This window comes from Oncorhynchus kisutch, unplaced genomic scaffold (assembly GCF_002021735.2).
Source record: "Oncorhynchus kisutch isolate 150728-3 unplaced genomic scaffold, Okis_V2 scaffold3978, whole genome shotgun sequence".
NCBI lineage: Eukaryota > Metazoa > Chordata > Actinopteri > Salmoniformes > Salmonidae > Oncorhynchus > Oncorhynchus kisutch.
This window is the reverse complement of record NW_022265923.1, coordinates 134,646-159,749: the sequence shown is the minus strand read 5'-3', so window position 1 is coordinate 159,749 and position 25,104 is coordinate 134,646. Positions and strand designations below refer to the sequence as shown.

At 44.4% G+C, this 25,104-nt stretch overlaps 1 protein-coding gene across 1 annotated transcript; it reads right to left on the bottom strand.

Moving 5' to 3' along the window:
- Positions 1 to 1,832: 1,832 nt before the first annotated feature.
- On the bottom strand, positions 1,833 to 25,104 carry LOC109876761 (gastrula zinc finger protein XlCGF57.1-like). The gene is made up of 4 exons (XM_020469151.2): positions 24,312 to 25,104; positions 23,571 to 23,818; positions 22,969 to 23,128; positions 1,833 to 3,319 (listed from the first exon to the last, which is right to left on the bottom strand). The coding sequence occupies exons 1-4, from the start codon at positions 24,631 to 24,633 to the stop codon at positions 2,343 to 2,345; spliced, it is 1,707 nt and encodes a 568-aa protein (XP_020324740.2). The 5' UTR covers positions 24,634 to 25,104; the 3' UTR covers positions 1,833 to 2,342.

The window sequence follows — 25,104 nt, the reverse complement described above, 5'->3', positions numbered from 1 at the left end:
TATGAACTTGGGGAATGGATCTTCAGAGCTTAAATACCCCCCAAAACTGTTTTAAGCATTTGTCAGGATCTGAGGGGTATACTATGAAGCAAGCTAGATCTACTCAGGCTTACTGTATAAAGGTGTGAAGGTGGATATTTATTTATTACATTATTACTTGCCATTAATGTGATCTTTGTTGTGCTTTGTCAATGCACAAGCACCTTTTTCACCACTCCTATCGATAAAATAGTTATTTTTTTCATATTCTAGTTTTACTGTGTGTGAAAACATGTAATGTGATCAGTATTTTAATGTTTAAAAAATTAACACAATTTGATTTATTAATTATTTATATCAATCTTCCTCAAATTAAATGGGACAATGACGCAATCTTTGCGAGAGGGAGGAAATCAGATTTTCATTGGTCCTCAACTCGCAGCTCAGACACTTGATTCAGGAAAAATGGAGTTAGTCCTGAGTTAGCCTGCCCCAGACCAGGTTAGTCCTGAGTTAGCCTGCCCCAGACCAGGTTAGTCCTGAGTTAGCCTGCCCCAGACCAGGTTAGTTCTGAAGGATTCCTTACAATATAAATGTACCTGGCTTAAAGGTGAGCCACCTTCGTGTGACTGGTTATCCCGAGTTGAACTCAGAGTTAACCACTAAGATACTTCGCTAACTCCTCAAACCTAATTCATAGTATAGGGTTCAGGACGAATAACGCCAATATAACTGCACGTTTTACAGATTTTTTTATTTTTATCGATTGAGATATAGTTTATATGATGTCTAGCTACTTCTGAAGCACATGCTGTGCCCTAGAAACTATTTTATTAAAAATACAAAGAATATTGAGACAAATTAGTCATTTGTGTAATATTAGGTTTTTACACGATGTAAAAGCACCATTTCCTATTGAGATGCGGAACATAGAACACGGTCTCTTTCAGAACGTTTGTGACGACCAAGAGATCTGTCATTCATTCATTGCTATGATCTCCTGAAGAAGCTATCCCGTTTCCAGTCTTTCTGTGCCCCCAAATGTTTGAATGTATTAATACAGTTAACAGGTTGTTATCTACCTGGCTAATGAGGTAACAAACATGACTGAACAACCAACATGTAAAATAAAATGGTTAACAGCCCGCGAGGAGTTTTAGAACAGCAAGCGACGTGTTTTATGAATGGAAAATGCGCACCCAATACGTGACAGGAATTCTTTTAAATCCTGTTTGGTTTAGAAATTAGCCGTTTTCGCTGTAGTAATGGTGCTAGGACGACGCTAACGAAACTGTACTCAGGAAACAACAGCACAGCGAAGCTTTATCATTACAAAAAGTATTTATCTGGGTGATATTTTTTTATAGGCGCACTGGTGCTCCTGAATTAAAATGCCAGGTCGCACAGGACGATATTAAGGAGCATGTGCGACTGAAACGGGGGGGGGGGGGGTATTTATTGTCTCTCCTAGGGTGGTGGAACGGTGTGTGTGTGTGTGTGTGTATTTGTCTCTCCTAGATCTGTCCTGTTTTCCTCTAGGCAGACTTAGACCTGAGTGGTATACAACAACAGCAGGATCGATGAGTTAGCCAGATACCTTTTATTATTCTGAAAAGGGACGCTAGAAATGTGCATGGTCTGAAAAACGCATATCTAAATTGCGATTTTTGAATGAACCAGAAAATCCATAGTTATTTCTGGTTCTATATACAAGTTAATTGGCTATCCCTTATTGATCCTGCCTTGCAGTACACCCCTCTCAATATTAACATGTACATTATGAATAAATACTGTTGGAATTAGATTCGTACGTTTTTCTCAGTCTGTACATTTGTTTATTTTTTTCACACACACACATACACAATGCAAACACAAGAGGAAATATATCACATGTAAATAGATAGCACTTGATTAACACACAGAGAAAATACACAAAGACAGAGTTCTAAAAAGTTCTAATTGATTTAAAAAGCATTACAACTGACCTACTCTATACTGAAACAGATAGACTCTATGTCCAATTCATGTTAAAAAACATTGAGTTCACTTTGTTACAATTTGATTTCGTGTGGCATAAACAGTCAGTCAAAAATATGAGACAAGTGTTGGAGCACTGTATGTGTTAAATACATCAGTTAATTACTGAGTTACGTTACATCTCTCTTTCCACACTGAGAGCAGTGGTAAGGTACTTCCCCTGTGTCTGTTACCATCAGTTAATTAATGAGTTACGTTAAATCTCTCTTTCCACACTGAGAGCAGTGGTAAGGTGTTTCCCCTGTGTCTGTTACCTCCTGGTCTTTCAGGTTCCCTAACTAGGTAAATATCTTTCTAATATATATTTCTCTGCAATGTGGATTCTTTCAAGGCTTCTCCGCGGAGTGTGTTAGCTCATGTTTTTTCAGGTATCTTGACTGTGTGAAACTCTTTGAACACTGGGAACAGGGGTGAGGCTTCTCTTTTATGTGCGTCCACTCATGTCTTTTCAGGCCCAGTAACTGAATAAAAGTCTTTCCACACAAGGAGCAGTGTAAGGGCTTTTCTTCTGTGTGAATTCTCTCGTGTGTTTTCAGGTGCCCCAACCGGGTAAAACTCTTTTCACACTGGGAACAGGGGTGAGGCTTCTCTTTTATGTGTGTCCACTCATGTGTTTTCAGGCCCCATAACTGGATAAAACTCTTTCCACACAGGGAGCAGTGGAAATGCTTCTCTCCTTTGTGTAATATCTTATGTTTTGTCAGGCCCCCTAACTGAGTAAAACTCTTTCCGCACAGGGAGCAGTGGAAGGGCTTTTCTCCTGTGTGAATTCTCTCATGTGCTTTCAGGTGTCCCGACCGAGTAAAACTCTTTCCACAATGTGGGCAGTGGTAGGGCTTTTCTCCTGTGTGAATTCTCTCATGTGTTTTCAGGTGCCTCAACCGGGAAAAACACTTTCCACAAAAGGAACAGTTGAAGGGCTTTTCTCCAGTGTGCATTCTCTCATGTTCCTTCAGGCCCCCGAACTGGGTAAAACTCTTTCCACAATCGGAGCAGCGGAAAGGCTTCTCTCCTCTGTGCCTTCTCTCATCCATTTTCAGCTGCCATAACCGGGCAAAACTCTTTCCGCACTGGGAGCAGTGGAATGGCTTTTCTCCTGTGTGTATCATCTCATGTCGTTTCAGGCAAAATAACATGGCAAAACTCTTTCCACACTGGGAGCAGTGGAAAGGCTTTTCTCCTGTATGTATCATCTCGTGCCTTTTCAGGGACCCTAACCGGGAAAAACTCTTTCCACAGTGGGAGCAGTGGTGTTGTCCTGCTGGGTTGGACATCTCTGGCTCCTCTGAGTCTGTTCTTTCACCTGCCAAAAATAAATAGTGTTTATTTAAAAGAGAGACCTGAATGAAATAAACGTCTTCCTATGAAGACAGTCAACTCGTTTTAGTGAAATTACTGGAAGTCTACAGGTATGTTAGCGGATGCTAGTTAGCATTGGCTATTGTTTTGAATTGTTAAGATATTTTTTTTATTTAACCTTTATTTATACAGGTTTTTCTCATTGACATAACATGGGCCAGTAACTGAAAGGTTGCCAGATCGAATCCCCGAGCTGACAAGGCAGTTAACCCACACACCCAAATATTTGTACACTGACTTGCTCTATAGTATGTCCATCCAATGTAGCGATGACATGATTAGCAACATGCCTGGCATTTGAAAATATCATGCATTTTGTTTTACCCTGAATTCAGAACCAGCTTTAAAATCATACAGATTCTGTTGTATGGTGTTAAATGCTCTTTGGGCATTTTCAAAAGCTAAACTACTACCACTTGAATAAAGAACAGTATCATCTGCATAAAAAATGAACATCCGCTGTTTCAATATGATCCCCAATGTTGTTGATATACAAAATGAACAGTGGGCCCAAAATAGAACCTTGCGGAACACCTGAGCAAAACTCTATGGACTCAACTATCCGCCCTTACACATTACAACCATCCGCCATTACACATGGTGTACAATTTGATAGGTTATTTATTAACCAATCTAGAGCATGACTAGTAATAGCCATATCATTTTTAACCTTTGCACCAACACAGCATGGTCCACGGTGTCAAATGCCTTCAACAAATCAATAAAGACAGACAACACAATGTAACTTCTTGTCAAGAGCACAATGGATGACATTTAAAACCTTCAATGTTACTGAAACGGTGTGCTGTGGCCAGAACTAAAACCTGATTCCATTTAAGATGTTGTTTTCTTGGAGGCAGGCCTTCAGCTGCCTACTATATAAGGACTCCAGGACCTTTGACAGTACAGACGATTTTGATATCGGTCGATAGTTGTCAAGTAGCGAAGGATCTCCACCATTCAGGAGAGGCAGCACAAAATCAGATTTCCATAACTTGGGGACTTCCTTAACATTCAGCGTGAGGTTAAAAATACATGTTAAGGGGCCTCCCAGAGACTGGGTTCGAGCCAGGGCTCTGGGTCCATGGGGCGACGCACAATTGCCCTAGCTGGGTCCATGGGGCGACGCACAATTGCCCTAGCGTTGTCCGGGTTGGGGAGGGTTTGGCTGGTAGGGATATCCTTGTCTCATCGCGCACTAGTGACTCCTGTGGCGGGCCTGGGCGCAGTGCACGCTAACCAGGTCGCCAGGTGCACAGTGTTTCCTCCGACACATTGGTGCGGCTGGCTTCCGGGTTGGATGAGCGCTGTGTTAAAGAAGCAGTGCGGCTTGGTTGGGTTGTGTTTCGGGGGACGCATGGCTTTCAACCTTCGTCTCTCCCGAGCCCGTACGGGAGTTGTAGCGATGAGACAAGATAGTAACTACTAACAATTGGATACCACGAAATTGAGGAGAAAAAGGGGGTAAAATTCAAAAATACATGTTAAGGGGGAGGGGAAGTTCACTGTTGGAGCTAGAAACACAAGCATTTAGTTAGACACTACTGCACTGTTGGAGCTAGAAACACAAGCATTTAGTTAGACAGTACTGCACTGTTGGAGCTAGAAACACAAGCATTTAGTTAGACAGTACTGCACTGTTGGAGCTAGAAACACAAGCATTTAGTTAGACACTACTGCACTGTTGGAGCTAGAAACACAAGCATTTCAAACAATAATCTGCTAAATGTGTGTCTGCAACCAATAACATTTGATTTGACGAACCCTGATTTTATCTTCTATCACTGTATCCATTTCACTCTTTTCAAAGTTGGGACCCAAAGTTCCTCCACTCGTGCCTCCTGAAATAATTGTTCAGCAGGATGCAAGGTAAGACAAATGAGGACTAATGTCTGTATGATTTGTTAATCTGTTACATCTTTAGAACCCCATTGGAACCCCTTTAAAACCCCAACTTTAAAACCCTGTTGGTCCAGCAGGCCGTCTAGAACCCCGTTGGTCCAGCAGGCTGTCTAGAACCCCATTGGTCCAGCAGGCTGTCTAGAACCCCATTGGTCCAGCAGGCTGTCTAGGACCCCATTGGTCCAGCAGGCTGTCTAGGACCCCATTGGTCCAGCAGGCTGTCTAGGACCCCATTGGTCCAGCAGGCTGTCTAGAACCCCATTGGTCCAGCAGGCTGTCTAGAACCCCATTGGTCCAGGGGGCTGTCTAGAACCCCATTGGTCCAGGGGGCTGTCTAGAACCCCATTGGTCCAGGGGGCTGTCTAGGACCCCATTGGGCCAGCAGGCTGTCTAGAACCCCGTTGGTCCAGCAGGCTGTCTAGGACCCCGTTGGGCCAGCAGGCTGTCTAGAACCCCATTGGTCCAGCAGGCTGTCTAGAACCCCATTGGTCCAGCAGGCTGTCTAGGACCCCATTGGTCCAGCAGGCTGTCTAGGACCCCATTGGTCCAGCAGGCTGTCTAGGACCCCATTGGTCCAGCAGGCTGTCTAGGACCCCGTTGGTCCAGCAGGCTGTCTAGGACCCCGTTGGTCCAGCAGGCTGTCTAGGACCCCATTGATCCTGCAGACTGTGGGTGACACCAGACCTACCTCCCAACAATGCCCCGGGTGACACCAGACCTACCTCCCAACATCACCCCGGGTGACACCAGACCAACCTCCCAACATCACCCCGGGGGACACCAGACCTACCACCCAACATCACCCTGGGGGACACCAGACCAACCTCCCAACATCACCCCGGGAGACACCAGACCTACCACCCAACATCACCCTGGGAGACACCAGACCTACCTCCCAACATCACCCCGGTGGAAAGAAAAAAAATCTACCAAACTTTAAACTTAACTTTGCAACTACCTTTAGCCTAATAATGGCAGTGTGATGTTGTGGAATCAAAAACATGGCATGCAATCATTGGTGGTTGTGTTCAGTGTGAATGCTATGCAGACCATCTGGAGCAGCACCATTCTCTCCCTCAGGGGTGTTTTCATACCGGCACACTCATTGGCCAGACATCAGAATGAATAGAATAACCTCTAACCCTGGTCAACTCATTAGCATAGACATCAGAATGAATAGAATGGGATTAGAACCTCTAACCCTGGTCAACTCATTAGCATAGACATCAGAATGAATAGAATGGGATTAGAACCTCTAACCCTGGTCAACTCATTAGCATAGACATCAGAATGAATAGAATAACTTCTAACTCGGGGCGGCAGGGTAGCCTAGTGGTTAGAGCGTTGGACTAGTAACCGGAAGGTTGCAAGTTCAAACTCATTAGCATAGACATCAGAATGAATAGAAGAACCTCTAACCTTGGTCAACTCATTAGCATAGACATCAGAATGAATAGAAAAACCTCTAACCCTGGTCAACTCATTAGCATAGACATCAGAATGAATAGAATGGGATTAGAACCTCTAACCCTGGTCAACTCATTAGCATAGACATCAGAATGAATAGAAGAACCTCTAATCCTGGTCAACTCATTAGCATAGACATCAGAATGAATAGAATGGGATTAGAACCTCTAACCCTGGTCAACTCATTAGCATAGACATTGCTGTCCCCAGTCTACCTGGCCATGCTGCTGCTCCAGTTTCAACTTCCACCTGACTGTGCTGCTGCTCTAGTTTCAACTGTTCTGCCTTATTATTATTCGACCATGCTGGTCATTTATGAACATTGAACATCTTGACCATGTTCTGTTATAATCTCCACCCGGCACAGCCAGAAGAGGACTGGCCACCCCACATAGCCTGGTTCCTCTCTAGGTTTCTTCCTAGGTATTGGCCTTTCTAGGGAGTTTTTCCTAGCCACCGTGCTTCTACACCTGCATTGCTTGCTGTTTGGGGTTTTAGGCTGGGTTTCTGTACAGCACTTTGAGATATCAGCTGATGTACGAAGGGCTATATAAATAAATTTGATTTGATTTGATTTGACATCAGAATGAATAGAAGAACCTCTAACCCTGGTCAATTCATTAGCATAGACATCAGAATGAATAGAATAACCTCTAACCCTGGTCAACTCATTAGCATAGACATCAGAATGAATAGAAGAACCTCTAACCCTGGTCAACTCATTAGCATAGACATCAGAATGAATAGAAGAACCTCTAACCCTGGTCAACTCATGGCAGTTTGACTGGTCAACTCCTGGGAACACCTGCAATGGCTGCCTGGTGTTGTCATCAAATCAACGTTTTATTGTCACATGCTTCATAAACAACAGGTGTAGATTAACAGTGAAATGCCTCCTTTCGGGCCCAACAATGAGAACAGAAAGAAAATAGAGAAATAAAGTAAAACCTGTAATAATAAATACACGAGTAACGACAACATGGTTGTTTACACAGAGTACCAGTACTGAGTTGATGTGTAGGGGTACTAGGTAACAACATGGTTGTTTACACAGAGTACTAGTACTGAGTTGATGTGTAGGGGTACTAGGTAATAACATGGTTGTTTACACAGAGTACTAGTACTGAGTTGATGTGTAGGGGTACTAGGTAATAACATGGCTGTATACACAGAGTACCAGTACTGAGTTGATGTGTAGGGGTACTAGGTAATAACATGGCTGTATACACAGAGTACTAGTACTGAGTTGATGTGTAGGGGTACTAGGTAATAACATGGCTGTATACACAGAGTACCAGTACTGAGTTGATGTGTAGGGGTACTAGGTAATAACATGGTTGTTTACACAGAGTACCAGTACTGAGTTGATGTGTAGGGGTACTAGGTAATAACATGGCTGTATACACAGAGTACCAGTACTGAGTTGATGTGTAGGGGTACTAGGTAATAACATGGCTGTATACACAGAGTACCAGTACTGAGTTGATGTGTAGGGGTACTAGGTAATAACATGGCTGTATACACAGAGTACCAGTACTGAGTTGATGTGTAGGGGTACTAGGTAATAACATGGCTGGATACACAGAGTACCAGTACTGAGTTGATGTGTAGGGGTACTAGGTAATAACATGGCTGTATACACAGAGTACCAGTACTGAGTTGATGTGTAGGGGTACTAGGTAACAACATGGCTGTATACACAGGGGTACCAGTACTGAGTTGATGTGTAGGGGTACGAGGTAGTTGATGTGTAGGGGTACTAGGTAATAACATGTCTGTATACACAGAGTACCAGTACTGAGTTGATGTGTAGGGGTACTAGGTAATAACATGGCTGTATACACAGAGTACCAGTACTGAGTTGATGTGTAGGGGTACTAGGTAACAACATGGCTGTATACACAGAGTACCAGTACTGAGTTGATGTGTAGGGGTACTAGGTAATAACATGGCTGTATACACAGAGTACCAGTACTGAGTTGATGTGTAGGGGTACTAGGTAATAACATGGCTGTATACACAGAGTACCAGTACTGAGTTGATGTGTAGGGGTACTAGGTAATAACATGGCTGTATACACAGAGTACCAGTACTGAGTTGATGTGTAGGGGTACTAGGTAATAACATGGCTGTATACACAGGTGTACCAGTACTGAGTTGATGTGTAGGGGTACTAGGTAATAACATGGCTGTATACACAGGGGTACCAGTACTGAGTTGATGTGTAGGGGTACTAGGTAATAACATGGCTGTATACACAGAGTACCAGTACTGAGTTGATGTGTAGGGGTACTAGGTAATAACATGGCTGTATACACAGGGGTACCAGTACTGAGTTGATGTGTAGGGGTACTAGGTAATAACATGGCTGTATACACAGGGGTACCAGTACTGAGTTGATGTGTAGGGGTACTAAGTAATAACATGGCTGTATACACAGAGTACCAGTATTGAGTTAATGTGTAGGGGTACGAGGTAGTTGATGTGTAGGGGTACTAGGTAATAACATAGCTGTATACACAGAGTACCAGAACTGAGTTGATGTGTAGGGGTACGGGGTAATGGAGGTAGATATGTACATATAACTAGGAATAAAGTGACAGATGAGAATCAGTAGCAGCAGCGTATGTTGATGTGGGTCAAAGTTCATGTAGATCGTCCAGGTAGCCATTTGGTGAACTCTTTATCAGTCTTATGGCTCGGGGGGGTGGGGAAGCTGTTCAGGGTCCTGTTGGTTCCAGACATCACACATCGGCACCTCTTGCCGTACGTGATACGATCATTTCCATGGTAATGTAGAATGTTCATTCAGATGATGCTAACGGATGTGGCTCATGCAATGGAATGTTTTTTTTGTAATGTCAGTTGAGTTGATTCAACAAATCACAGCACAGACTGATGGGAACACTTCCTGCTTTTAGTTACTGCTTTGCTCCAATGGGTACACTCGCAACGGCCGACAGTCCACCCATCATCGTCTTGAATGGGAACACCCGTTCTGTCCAATGAGGGGATTCAATTCATCTGGCGCCCAGTGAGGCTTGTTTAACAACCTGGTGAAGTTTTGGAACTGGGCTGCCTCGCAGGTATGAGTCAGCACATGGAGTAATGAGGAGGATTCTGTGGGAAGATCTCAATTACATACTCCTCACGTCGCCTCTGCTCATCTCCTTCTCAAAACACACATTGGATGAGAGACAGAGGTCCTCTGGATTTCTCATCCAATGCGTTCTGAGAAGGAGAGAGGACACAAAGCGTATGCAATTGGGATCTTCCCTGCGTTTTACATAAACCCCACGGTTCTCAAACATTGTACCTAGAGACCTACCAACCAGTAGGTTCTCAAACATTGTACCTAGAGACCTACCAACCAGTAGGTTCTCAAACATTGTACCTAGAGACCTACCAACCAGTAGGTTCTCAAACATTGTACCTAGAGACATACCAACCAGTAGGTTCTCAAACATTGTACCTAGAGATCTACCGTCCTGTAGGTTCTCAAACATTGTACCTAGAGACCTACCAACCGGTAGGTTCTCAAACATTGTACCTAGAGACCTACCGTCCTGTAGGTTCTCAAACATTGTACCTAGAGATCTACCAACCAGTAGGTTCTCAAACATTGTACCTAGAGACCTACCAACCAGTAGGTTCTCAAACATTGTACCTAGAGATCTACCAACCAGTAGGTTCTCAAACATTGTACCTAGAGATCTACCGTCCTGTAGGTTCTCAAACATTGTACCTAGAGACCTACCAACCAGTAGGTTCTCAAACATTGTACCTAGAGACCTACCGTCCTGTAGGTTCTCAAACATTGTACCTAGAGACCTACCAACCAGTAGGTTCTCAAACATTGTACCTAGAGATCTACCGTCCTGTAGGTTCTCAAACATTGTACCTAGAGACCTACCAACCAGTAGGATCTCAAACATTGTACCTAGAGACCTACCAACCAGTAGGTTCTCAAACATTGTACCTAGAGATCTACCGTCCTGTAGGTTCTCAAACATTGTACCTAGAGACCTACCGTCCTGTAGGTTCTCAAACATTGTACCTAGAGATCTACCGTCCTGTAGGTTCTCAAACATTGTACCTAGAGACCTACCGTCCTGTAGGTTCTCAAACATTGTACCTAGAGATCTACCAACCAGTAGGTTCTCAAACATTGTACCTAGAGACCTACCAACCAGTAGGTTCTCAAACATTGTACCTAGAGATCTACCAACCAGTAGGTTCTCAAACATTGTACTTAGCGATCTACCGTCCTGTAGGTTCTCAAACATTGTACCTAGAGACCTACCAACCAGTAGGTTCTCAAACATTGTACCTAGAGACCTACCGTCCTGTAGGTTCTCAAACATTGTACCTAGAGACCTACCAACCAGTAGGTTCTCAAACATTGTACCTAGAGATCTACCGTCCTGTAGGTTCTCAAACATTGTACCTAGAGACCTACCGTCCTGTAGGTTCTCAAACATTGTACCTAGAGACCTACCAACCAGTAGGTTCTCAAACATTGTACCTAGAGACCTACCAACCAGTAGGTTCTCAAACATTGTACCTAGAGACCTACCAACCAGTAGGTTCTCAAACATTGTACCTAGAGACCTACCGTCCTGTAGGTTCTCAAACATTGTACCTAGAGATCTACCGTCCTGTAGGTTCTCAAACATTGTACCTAGAGACCTACCGTCCTGTAGGTTCTCAAACATTGTACCTAGAGATCTACCAACCAGTAGGTTCTCAAACATTGTACCTAGAGACCTACCGTCCTGTAGGTTCTCAAACATTGTACCTAGAGACCTACCAACCAGTAGGTTCTCAAACATTGTACCTAGAGATCTACCGTCCTGTAGGTTCTCAAACATTGTACCTAGAGATCTACCGTCCTGTAGGTTCTCAAACATTGTACCTAGAGACCTACCAACCAGTAGGTTCTCAAACATTGTACCTAGAGACCTACCAACCAGTAGGTTCTCAAACATTGTACCTAGAGACCTACCAACCAGTAGGTTCTCAAACATTGTACCTAGAGATCTACCAACCAGTAGGTTCTCAAACATTGTACCTAGAGACCTACCAACCAGTAGGTTCTCAAACATTGTACCTAGAGACCTACCAACCAGTAGGTTCTCAAACATTGTACCTAGAGATCTACCAACCAGTAGGTTCTCAAACATTGTACCTAGAGACCTACCAACCAGTAGGTTCTCAAACATTGTACCTAGAGACCTACCAACCAGTAGGTTCTCAAACATTGTACCTAGAGACCTACCAACCAGTAGGTTCTCAAACATTGTACCTAGAGATCTACCAACCAGTAGGTTCTCAAACATTGTACCTAGAGACCTACCAACCAGTAGGTTCTGAAACATTGTACCTAGAGATCTACCAACCAGTAGGTTCTCAAACATTGTACCTAGAGACCTACCAACCAGTAGGTTCTCAAACATTGTACCTAGAGACCTACCAACCAGTAGGTTCTCAAACATTGTACCTAGAGACCTACCAACCAGTAGGTTCTCAAACATTGTACCTAGAGACCTACCAACCAGTAGGTTCTCAAACATTGTACCTAGAGACCTACCGTCCTGTAGGTTCTCAAACATTGTACCTAGAGATCTACCAACCAGTAGGTTCTCAAACATTGTACCTAGAGACCTACCAACCAGTAGGTTCTCAAACATTGTACCTAGAGACCTACCAACCAGTAGGTTCTCAAACATTGTACCTAGAGACCTACCAACCAGTAGGTTCTCAAACATTGTACCTAGAGATCTACCGTCCTGTAGGTTCTCAAACATTGTACCTAGAGACCTACCGTCCTGTAGGTTCTCAAACATTGTACCTAGAGATCTACCGTCCTGTAGGTTCTCAAACATTGTACCTAGAGATCTACCGTCCTGTAGGTTCTCAAACATTGTACCTAGAGACCTACCAACCAGTAGGTTCTCAAACATTGTACCTAGAGACCTACCAACCAGTAGGTTCTCAAACATTGTACCTAGAGACCTACCAACCAGTAGGTTCTCAAACATTGTACCTAGAGATCTACCGTCCTGTAGGTTCTCAAACATTGTACCTAGAGACCTACCGTCCTGTAGGTTCTCAAACATTGTACCTAGAGATCTACCGTCCTGTAGGTTCTCAAACATTGTACCTAGAGATCTACCGTCCTGTAGGTTCTCAAACATTGTACCTAGAGACCTACCAACCAGTAGGTTCTCAAACATTGTACCTAGAGACCTACCAACCAGTAGGTTCTCAAACATTGTACCTAGAGACCTACCAACCAGTAGGTTCTCAAACATTGTACCTAGAGATCTACCGTCCTGTAGGTTCTCAAACAATGTACCTAGAGACCTACCAACCAGTAGGTTCTCAAACATTGTACCTAGAGACCTACCAACCAGTAGGTTCTCAAACATTGTACCTAGAGACCTACCGTCCTGTAGGTTCTCAGACATTGTACCTAGAGATCTACCGTCCAGTAGGTTCTCAAACATTGTACCTAGAGACCTACCGTCCTGTAGGTTCTCAGACATTGTACCTAGAGATCTACCGTCCAGTAGGTTCTCAAACATTGTACCTAGAGATCTACCAACCAGTAGGTTCTCAAACATTGTACCTAGAGACCTACCAACCAGTAGGTTCTCAAACATTGTACCTAGAGACCTACCAACCAGTAGGTTCTCAAACATTGTACCTAGAGACCTACCAACCAGTAGGTTCTCAAACATTGTACCTAGAGACCTACCAACCAGTAGGTTCTCAAACATTGTACCTAGAGACCTACCAACCAGTAGGTTCTCAAACATTGTACCTAGAGATCTACCGTCCTGTAGGTTCTCAAACATTGTACCTAGAGACCTACCAACCAGTAGGTTCTCAAACATTGTACCTAGAGACCTACCAACCAGTAGGTTCTCAAACATTGTACCTAGAGACCTACCAACCAGTAGGTTCTCAAACATTGTACCTAGAGATCTACCAACCAGTAGGTTCTCAAACATTGTACCTAGAGACCTACCAACCAGTAGGTTCTCAAACATTGTACCTAGAGACCTACCAACCAGTAGGTTCTCAAACATTGTACCTAGAGATCTACCAACCAGTAGGTTCTCAAACATTGTACCTAGAGACCTACCAACCAGTAGGTTCTCAAACATTGTACCTAGAGACCTACCAACCAGTAGGTTCTCAAACATTGTACCTAGAGACCTACCAACCAGTAGGTTCTCAAACATTGTACCTAGAGATCTACCAACCAGTAGGTTCTCAAACATTGTACCTAGAGACCTACCAACCAGTAGGTTCTCAAACATTGTACCTAGAGACCTACCAACCAGTAGGTTCTCAAACATTGTACCTAGAGACCTACCAACCAGTAGGTTCTCAAACATTGTACCTAGAGACCTACCAACCAGTAGGTTCTCAAACATTGTACCTAGAGACCTACCAACCAGTAGGTTCTCAAACATTGTACCTAGAGACCTACCAACCAGTAGGTTCTCAAACATTGTACCTAGAGACCTACCGTCCTGTAGGTTCTCAAACATTGTACCTAGAGATCTACCAACCAGTAGGTTCTCAAACATTGTACCTAGAGACCTACCAACCAGTAGGTTCTCAAACATTGTACCTAGAGACCTACCAACCAGTAGGTTCTCAAACATTGTACCTAGAGACCTACCAACCAGTAGGTTCTCAAACATTGTACCTAGAGATCTACCGTCCTGTAGGTTCTCAAACATTGTACCTAGAGACCTACCGTCCTGTAGGTTCTCAAACATTGTACCTAGAGATCTACCGTCCTGTAGGTTCTCAAACATTGTACCTAGAGATCTACCGTCCTGTAGGTTCTCAAACATTGTACCTAGAGACCTACCAACCAGTAGGTTCTCAAACATTGTACCTAGAGACCTACCAACCAGTAGGTTCTCAAACATTGTACCTAGAGACCTACCAACCAGTAGGTTCTCAAACATTGTACCTAGAGACCTACCAACCAGTAGGTTCTCAAACATTGTACCTAGAGATCTACCGTCCTGTAGGTTCTCAAACATTGTACCTAGAGATCTACCGTCCTGTAGGTTCTCAAACATTGTACCTAGAGACCTACCAACCAGTAGGTTCTCAAACATTGTACCTAGAGACCTACCAACCAGTAGGTTCTCAAACATTGTACCTAGAGACCTACCAACCAGTAGGTTCTCAAACATTGTACCTAGAGACCTACCAACCAGTAGGTTCTCAAACATTGTACCTAGAGATCTACCAACCAGTAGGTTCTCAAACATTGTACCTAGAGACCTACCAACCAGTAGGTTCTCAAACATTGTACCTAGAGATCTACCAACCAGTAGGTTCTCAAACATTGTACCTAGAGACCTACCAACCAGTAGGTTCTCAAACATTGTACCTAGAGATCTACCAACCAGTAGGTTCTCAAACATTGTACCTAGAGACCTACCAACCAGTAGGTTCTCAAACATTGTACCTAGAGATCTACCAACCAGTAGGTTCTCAAACATTGTACCTAGAGACCTACCAACCAGTAGGTTCTCAAACATTGTACCTAGAGACCTACCAACCAGTAGGTTCTCAAACATTGTACCTAGAGACCTACCAACCAGTAGGTTCTCAAACATTGTACCTAGAGACCTACCAACCAGTAGGTTCTCAAACATTGTACCTAGAGACCTACCGTCCTGTAGGTTCTCAAACATTGTACCTAGAGATCTACCAACCAGTAGGTTCTCAAACATTGTACCTAGAGACCTACCAACCAGTAGGTTCTCAAACATTGTACCTAGAGACCTACCAACCAGTAGGTTCTCAAACATTGTACCTAGAGACCTACCAACCAGTAGGTTCTCAAACATTGTACCTAGAGATCTACCGTCCTGTAGGTTCTCAAACATTGTACCTAGAGACCTACCGTCCTGTAGGTTCTCAAACATTGTACCTAGAGATCTACCGTCCTGTAGGTTCTCAAACATTGTACCTAGAGATCTACCGTCCTGTAGGTTCTCAAACATTGTACCTAGAGACCTACCAACCAGTAGGTTCTCAAACATTGTACCTAGAGACCTACCAACCAGTAGGTTCTCAAACATTGTACCTAGAGACCTACCAACCAGTAGGTTCTCAAACATTGTACCTAGAGACCTACCAACCAGTAGGTTCTCAAACATTGTACCTAGAGACCTACCAACCAGTAGGTTCTCAAACATTGTACCTAGAGACCTACCAACCAGTAGGTTCTCAAACATTGTACCTAGAGACCTACCAACCAGTAGGTTCTCAAACATTGTACCTAGAGACCTACCAACCAGTAGGTTCTCAAACATTGTACCTAGAGACCTACCAACCAGTAGGTTCTCAAACATTGTACCTAGAGACCTACCAACCAGTAGGTTCTCAAACATTGTACCTAGAGACCTACCAACCAGTAGGTTCTCAAACATTGTACCTAGAGATCTACCAACCTGTAGGTTCTCAAACATTGTACCTAGAGATCTACCAACCAGTAGGTTCTCAAACATTGTACCTAGAGACCTACCAACCAGTAGGTTCTCAAACATTGTACCTAGAGATCTACCAACCAGTAGGTTCTCAAACATTGTACCTAGAGATCTACCAACCAGTAGGTTCTCAAACATTGTACCTAGAGACCTACCGTCCTGTAGGTTCTCAAACATTGTACCTAGAGACCTACCAACCAGTAGGTTCTCAAACATTGTACCTAGAGACCTACCAACCAGTAGGTTCTCAAACATTGTACCTAGAGACCTACCGTCCTGTAGGTTCTCAAACATTGTACCTAGAGATCTACTGTCCTGTAGGTTCTCAAACATTGTACCTAGAGATCTACCGTCCTGTAGGTTCTCAAACATTGTACCTAGAGACCTACCGTCCTGTAGGTTCTCAAACATTGTACCTAGAGATCTACCGTCCTGTAGGTTCTCAAACATTGTACCTAGAGATCTACCGTCCTGTAGGTTCTCAAACATTGTACCTAGAGACCTACCAACCAGTAGGTTCTCAAACATTGTGCTGTTGGAGGAAATTATGGTTGAAATGACTAATTATGTATACATTCCAATCAGAACTGACTAGTCCAAATGCTATAATGTACTGTACATATATGAATTTTCTCTCTTTCTCCCATTCCCAATTGTATATAATGTAGTCAGGAGTTTAGTAACAATGACAGTCTGTTCCTTGTACAAATGAATGTACTATCTCCAGGTGGCAGGAACGGACTATCTCCAGACTGTCTAGAATGCTGATTTATACTGACTGACCTTGGGTTTAGGAGAGGAGGCTCGAGAACTATGGGGCCTCTCCACCGGTGGTATGAAGAGATAGAACATTTAGGAAAACGCTGACGTCATTTTCAGTTTATAACCTGTGGTAAAATGTGTATGTAGCAGTACTCTCTTGAATTAAACGCTGTTACCTGACTTTTAAGACTGGTCTCGATCTATTTCATGCATAATTAATGAATTTACAACTCATTAATGAAATAGAGAGAGTGCGAATTTGATTTTGGCTATAAAACATATAGGAATTTAGAATTCCTCTAACATTGTACCTAGAGACCTACCGTCCTGTAGGTTCTCAAACATTGTACCTAGAGACCTACCGTCCTGTAGGTTCTCAAACATTGTACCTAGAGACCTACCGTCCTGTAGGTTCTCAAACATTGTACCTAGAGACCTACCGTCCTGTAGGTTCTCAAACATTGTACCTAGAGATCTACCGTCCTGTAGGTTCTCAAACATTGTACCTAGAGATCTACCGTCCTGTAGGTTCTCAAACATTGTACCTGGAGACCTACCGTCCTATAGGTTCTCAAACATTGTACTTAGAGACCTACCGTCCTGTAGGTTCTCAAACATTGTACCTAGAGACCTACCGTCCTGTAGGTTCTCAAACATTGTACCTAGAGACCTACCGTCCTGTAGGTTCTCAATCCAACCCTAATCAAGCCCAGCTGTTGGAGTGAAAATCTACAAGATGGTTGCTCTCTAGGTAGATGTTTGTAAATCCCTGGTCTAACTAATGCTGAGTTGCTTAGTAACTGTAAATGTTGTTGCATGTTTTATAATAACATTCATTTGTTAATACTTTTTTTAACTACAATGTTATTTCTTGAAAATGTTATTCGTATAAGACGCTATGAGCCTCTGCTTCCTGGAATCCAATGTAGCTGCTGTTGGGGTCGGGGTAGTTAGATATAACTGCTGCCACCAAAAGCTGTGATGACCCGTCGTTGGCCTTGACCTAGATGTTCTCCCCTCAACATCCACTCCAGGGTGAGGACCCATCGTTGGCCTTGACCTAGATGTTCTCCCCTGAACATCCACTTCAGGGTGAGGACCCGTCGTTGGCCTCGACCTAGATGTTCTCCCCTCAACATCCACTCCAGGGTGAGGACCCATCGTTGGCCTTGACCTAGATGTTCTCCCCTTAACATCCACTCCAGGGTGAGGACCCAACGTTGGCCTTGACCGAGATGTTCTCCCCTCAACATCCACTCCAGGGTGAGGACCCATCGTTGGCCTTGACCTAGATGTTCTCCCCTCAACATCCACTCCAGGGTGAGGACCTGTCGTTGGCCTCGACCTAGATGTTCTCCCCTCAACATCCACTCCAGGGTGAGGACCCATCGTTGGCCTCGACCTAGATGTTCTCCCCTCAACATCCACTCCAGGGTGAGGACCCATCGTTGGCCTTGACCTAGATGTTCTCCCCTCAACATCCACTCCAGGGTGAGGACCCATCGTTGGCCTTGACCTAGATGTTCTCCCCTCAACATCCACTCCAGGGTGAGGACCCGTCGTTGGCCTTGACCTATATGTTCTCCCCTCAATATCCACTCCAGGGTGAGGACCCATCGTTGGCCTTGACCTAGATGTTCTCCCCTCAACATCCACTCCAGGGTGAGGACCCATCGTTGGCCTTGACCTAGATGTTCTCCCCTTAACATCCACTCCAGGGTGAGGACCCATCGTTGGCCTTGACCTAGATGTTCTCCCCTCAACATCCACTCCAGGGTGAGGACCCATCGTTGGCCTTGACCTAGATGTTCTCCCCTCAACATCCACTCCAGGGTGAGGACCCGTCGTTGGCCTTGACCTAGATGTTCTCCCCTCAACATCCACTCCAGGGTGAGGACCTACTGTTGGCCTTGACCTAGATGTTCTACCCTCAACATCCACTCCAGGGCGAGGACCTGTCGTTGGCCTCGACCTAGATGTTCTCCCCTCAACATCCACTCCAGGGCGAGGACCCATCGTTGGCCTTGACCTAGATGTTCTCCCCTCAACATCCACTCCAGGGTGAGGACCAGTCGTTGGCCTTGACCTAGATGTTCTCCACTCAACATCCACTCCAGGGTGAGGACCCGTCGTCAGTCTGATGTTCTACCTTCTCCATTATATCGGAATAAACTGGTCCCATTGTCAACAGCAGGGACATTCACTGTCTTTTGGTAGAGGTAGGCATCTCACTCAACTACACCACCAGTCCCCGTGCGTTCTGTGTGGAGTAAAGGTGGTCTAGAGAATTTTTCCCTCTGGTTGCACATTTAACATGCTGGTAGAAATGAGGTAGGAGGGCCGCCTCTGGATGAGCTTTTTCTTGTTTTCTTATGGCCTTATACAGTTTGTTGAGTGCAGTCTTAGTTCCAGCATCGGTCTGTGGTGGTAAATAGATATTATGGTTGTTTTGTTTTACTCTTGGTAAATAGTTAACCTGCCACCATCCCTTTGGTGAAGCGTGGTGATGAGACCTGAAAATAGCTGTGCAGCGACGCTCCCCATTCAACCTGACAGAGCTTGAGAGGATCTGCAGAGAGGAATGTGAGAAACAAGTGTGCCAAGCTTGTAGCGTCATACCGACGAAGACTCGAGGCTGTAATCGCTGCCACGGGTGCTTTAACAACGTACTGAGTTAATAAGGGTCTGAAAAGTTATGTAAACGTGATATCAGTTTTATATTTCTAAAACATTTGCAAAAATTTCTATTTTTTTGTTGTTTTCGCTTTGTCATTATGGGGTATTGTGTGTAGATTGAAGATTTTATTTTAATACATTTTAGAATAAGGCTGTAACGTAACAAACATTTTGAAAAAGTCGAGGGGTCTGAATACTTTTCGAATGCACTGTATATATATTTAGCTTAGATCCATTTAAACAGTGGACAAAATGATTCAACTCAGTTTCTCCTTCAAGCACCGTCTCTCAATCCTTCCCGTGTCATGAGGCAGCATCGTAGTCGTGGAAACCAAGATTGTTCTCAGGGCAGACCTGGTTGTAGCTAGATATGTCCAAGTCGCATCGGGACAGTTTTAGCATTTTTAGCTAACCTAATTCTACTAACCTACCACGTTAATTATCCTAACCTTAACCTAATTCTACTAACCTACCACGTTAATTATCCTGACCTTAACCTAATTCTACTAACCTACCATGTTATTTGCACTAACCTGCTACGAAAAGTCACTTACGCTAGTCAAAACCGGCAGACCTGCCCTGAGAACAGTCTTTGTTTCCACTTAATGCGCTACAGCGCTCTAGGCAGACACCTTCTGACTAAGAAGATGACAAGACCGCACGGGAGAAACACCTTCTGACTAGCGAGATGACAAGACCGCACGGGAGAAACACCTTCTGACTAGCGAGATGACAAGACCGCACGGGAAAAACACCTTCTGACTAGAGAGATGACAAGACCGCACGGGAGAAACCTTCTGACTAGAGAGATGACAAGACCGCACGGGAAAAACACCTTCTGACTAGAGAGATGACAAGCCAGCACGGGAGAAACACCTTCTGACTAGAGAGATGACAAGACCGCACGGGAGAAACACCTTCTGACTAGAGAGATGACAAGCCAGCACGGGAGAAACACCTTCTGACTAGAGAGATGACAAGACCGCACGGGAGAAACACCTTCTGACTAGCGAGATGACAAGCCAGCATGGGTGAAACGCCTCCTGACTAGCGAGTTGACAAGCCAGCATGGGTGAAACGCCTCCTGACTAGCGAGATGACAAGCCAGCATGGGTGAAACACCTCCTGACTAGCGAGATGACAAGCCAGCATGGGTGAAACACCTCCTGACTAGCGAGATGACAAGCCAGCACGGGTGAAACACCTCCTGACTAGCGAGATGACAAGCCAGCATGGGTGAAACACCTTCTGACTAGCGAGATGACAAGCCAGCATGGGTGAAACGCCTCCTGACTAGCGAGATGACAAGCCAGCATGGGTGAAACACCTCCTGACTAGCGAGATGACAAGCCAGCATGGGTGAAACACCTCCTGACTAGCGAGATGACAAGCCAGCACGGGTGAAACACCTTCTGACTAGAGAGATGACAAGACCGCACGGGAGAAACACCTTCTGACTAGCGAGATGCCAAGGCAGCATGGGTGAAACGCCTCCTGACTAGCGAGATGACAAGCCAGCATGGGTGAAACGCCTCCTGACTAGCGAGATGACAAGCCAGCACGGGTGAAACACCTCCTGACTAGCGAGATGACAAGCCAGCACGGGTGAAACACCTGACTAACACCATTCAGTGCACAATTACTTTAGCAAAAAGCAGCTCGAGTAGTTTCAGAACTAATGAGCTGCTCTACAACAGTGACCACAGAACTAATGAGCTGCTCTACAACAGTGACCACAGAACTAATGAGCTGCTCTACAACAGTGAATACACTGACCACAGAACTAATGAGCTGCTCTACAACAGTGAATACACTGACCACAGAACTAATGAGCTGCTCTACAACACTGACCACAGAACTAATGAGCTGCTGTACAACAGTGAATACACTGACCACAGAACTAATGAGCTGCTCTACAACAGTGAATACACTGACCACAGAACTAATGAGCTGCTCTACAACACTGACCACAGAACTAATGAGCTGCTCTACAACAGTGAATACACTGACCACAGAACTAATGAGCTGCTCTACAACAGTGAATACACTGACCACAGAACTAATGAGCTGCTCTACAACAGTGAATACACTGACCACAGAACTAATGAGCTGCTCTACAACAGTGAATACACTGACCACAGAACTAATGAGCTGCTATACAACACTGACCACAGAACTAATGAGCTGCTCTACAACAGTGACCACAGAACTAATGAGCTGCTCTACAACACTGACCACAGAACTAATGAGCTGCTCTACAACACTGACCACAGAACTAATGAGCTGCTCTACAACAGTGACCACAGAACTAATGAGCTGCTCTACAACACTGACCACAGAACTAATGAGCTGCTCTACAACAGTGACCACAGAACTAATGAGCTGCTCTACAACACTGACCACAGAACTAATGAGCTGCTCTACAACAGTGAATACACTGACCACAGAACTAATGAGCTGCTCTACAACAGTGAATACACTGACCACAGAACTAATGAGCTGCTCTACAACAGTGAATACACTGACCACAGAACTAATGAGCTGCTCTACAACAGTGAATACACTGACCACAGAACTAATGAGCTGCTCTACAACAGTGAATACACTGACCACAGAACTAATGAGCTGCTCTACAACAGTGACCACAGAACTAATGAGCTGCTCTACAACAGTGACCACAGAACTAATGAGCTGCTCTACAACACTGACCACAGAACTAATGAGCTGCTCTACAACAGTGACCACAGAACTAATGAGCTGCTCTACAACACTGACCACAGAACTAATGAGCTGCTCTACAACAGTGACCACAGAACTAATGAGCTGCTCTACAACACTGACCACAGAACTAATGAGCTGCTCTACAACAGTGAATACACTGACCACAGAACTAATGAGCTGCTCTACAACAGTGAATACACTGACCACAGAACTAATGAGCTGCTCTACAACAGTGAATACACTGACCACAGAACTAATGAGCTGCTCTACAACAGTGAATACACTGACCACAGAACTAATGAGCTGCTCTACAACAGTGAATACACTGACCACAGAACTAATGAGCTGCTGTACAACAGTGAATACACTGACCACAGAACTAATGAGCTGCTCTACAACAGTGACCACAGAACTAATGAGCTGCTCTACAACAGTGAACACACTGACCACAGAACTAATGAGCTGCTCTACAACACTGACCACAGAACTGTAACAGAAGCAGATTGTAGTCTAATCCACACACCACTGTTCTTACTTGAATCTGAATCTCCCTCTTCTTCTCCTCTCACAGTTCCACGCAGACCCGGTGTTTTCCTGCAGTCGACCAGCCGCACAGACACCCTCTTCAGACCCCACAGTAAGGCAACAGTGGGAGAGGCACGACCTGGGGAATCTGGGAGAGGGAAAGACATGTCCTGGAAACCACAAAAATAAACAATCAATTTAGGGTGGGAAACACTCTCCTACCTTGATTCCTCTCATTCTCTGGACCTCCTGCTATAAATGTTGTGGAGGAGAAAGTCCAAGAGGAGGAACCTCAGATCAGAAACACACCCTCCTTGATTCCTCATTCTCTGGACCTCCTGCTATAAATGTTGTGCAGGAGAAAGTCCAAGAGGAGGAACCTCAGATCAGAAACACACCCTCCTTCATTCCTAATTCTCTGGAACTCCTGCTATAAATGTTGTGGAGGAGAAAGTCCAATCAGAATCATCTGTATTTGCCAAAAAACATTTCACATATCAGTATTTGGATGAACCTCAAATGTTCTCCTCCAATGGATTTATAGGAGGAGGTCCAGGAATTAAGGAAGGAATGTTGAGAACCAGAATCACTTTGTGACTGGGATGTACTCACACCACTCCCCTTCTGCTCTGGGGTGTGGCTCTCTGGAGCCAACTCCGCCTTCAGCCTGTTGCTAGGAAACCAATCCTTGTCTTTCACGTCGCATTCTTTGTTGCAGTGAATAGCATCGTCGTCATCACCACCAAACTGTCTGGGACTCACGGGTGTCACATTAGATTCTTCCTGTATCTTTCTGATGTCCTCCTTCACTGTAGAGCCCTGGGAGGGCCAGGAAACTGCATATTGCCTCGTTTTTGGATCTGTAAAAGGGAAGAGAGTTTGACTACAGGTAAAAACATAGGTTGTAGCTTGCTCCCTCATTTGATTCCAAACATATCACTTATCATCCTAGGACCTTCTGTCGGAGAGCAATAGACAAGTGTAACCGATGTGAAACGGCTAGCCTAGTTAGCGGTGCGCGCTAAATAGCGTTTCAATCGGTGACGTCACTTGCTCTGAGACCTTGAAGTAGTGGTTCCCCCGCGGATTTTGTGTAGCGATGGGTAACGCTGCTTCGTGGGTGACTGTTGTTGATGTGTGCAGAGGGTCCCTGGTTCGCGCCCGGGTATGGGCGAGGGGACGGTCTAAAGTTATACTGTTACACAAGCGAACTCTGAATACAAACTAAACAAAAAAACATAAATCCACTTTTAAGAAAGTACTCTTTTTTTTAACGAGGTCTGTAGATTGCCCCTAAAACCACACCCTGGTTCAACAACTGCATAGTGTGTCCCCTGTTAAGACAATACTCACTGGTGTTAATCAGATCTTCAGTCTCCTCCTCTTTCACCACAAAAGGTTCTTCTTCTTTCAATGTGATATCCTCCTCTATCTCATCTTTCATTCTGAAAGCTTCTACCTCTTCTTCCACTATGACAACCTCTATCCCCTCTTCCTCTTTCACTGTGACAGCCTTTATCCCTTCCTCCTCTTTAATTCGACAAGCTTCTTCCGTTCCTATCACTGTAATATCCTCCTCTTCTTCTTTAATGACGATGTTCATCCCCATAGCGGCTTTCTCCGTCCAGCAGATCTCCTCTTCATTAGCAGGAGGAGAGTATCTTAGTGAGCTCATTGTCAGGGATGTTAGCTAGCTAGCTAGCTACTTAGCATTAGCGACTAGCCTAATACTAGGCTCGGTAACACATTTGCTTATGTAATAACAAGCAAATGACGTTTAAATGAGCTAGTAGATACGTTAACAGAACTGTGTTTAAATCACTGGGGTGGTATTTGTGTAGCTACACAAACATGTTCGACAGAGCTTCAATGTTTGTACTTCTTGTCGGCTAACAGGCTACAGAGACGGTTGAACCGTGTCGTTCCAGAAGCGTCCACAGCAGTCGGTCGTCACTAGTTACCACAGCCGCCACAAAGTCCACAAAAAAAACACCCATTTTTACAATTTATCTTCTTAAAATTTGATTTCAACCTTAACCTTAACCACATTGCCACCCTTATGCCGAACCCTAAATTAAGACCAAAAAGCAAATGTTCGTTTTCATAATTTTTTTTTCGATATCGTCCATTTTGATATTGTGGCTGT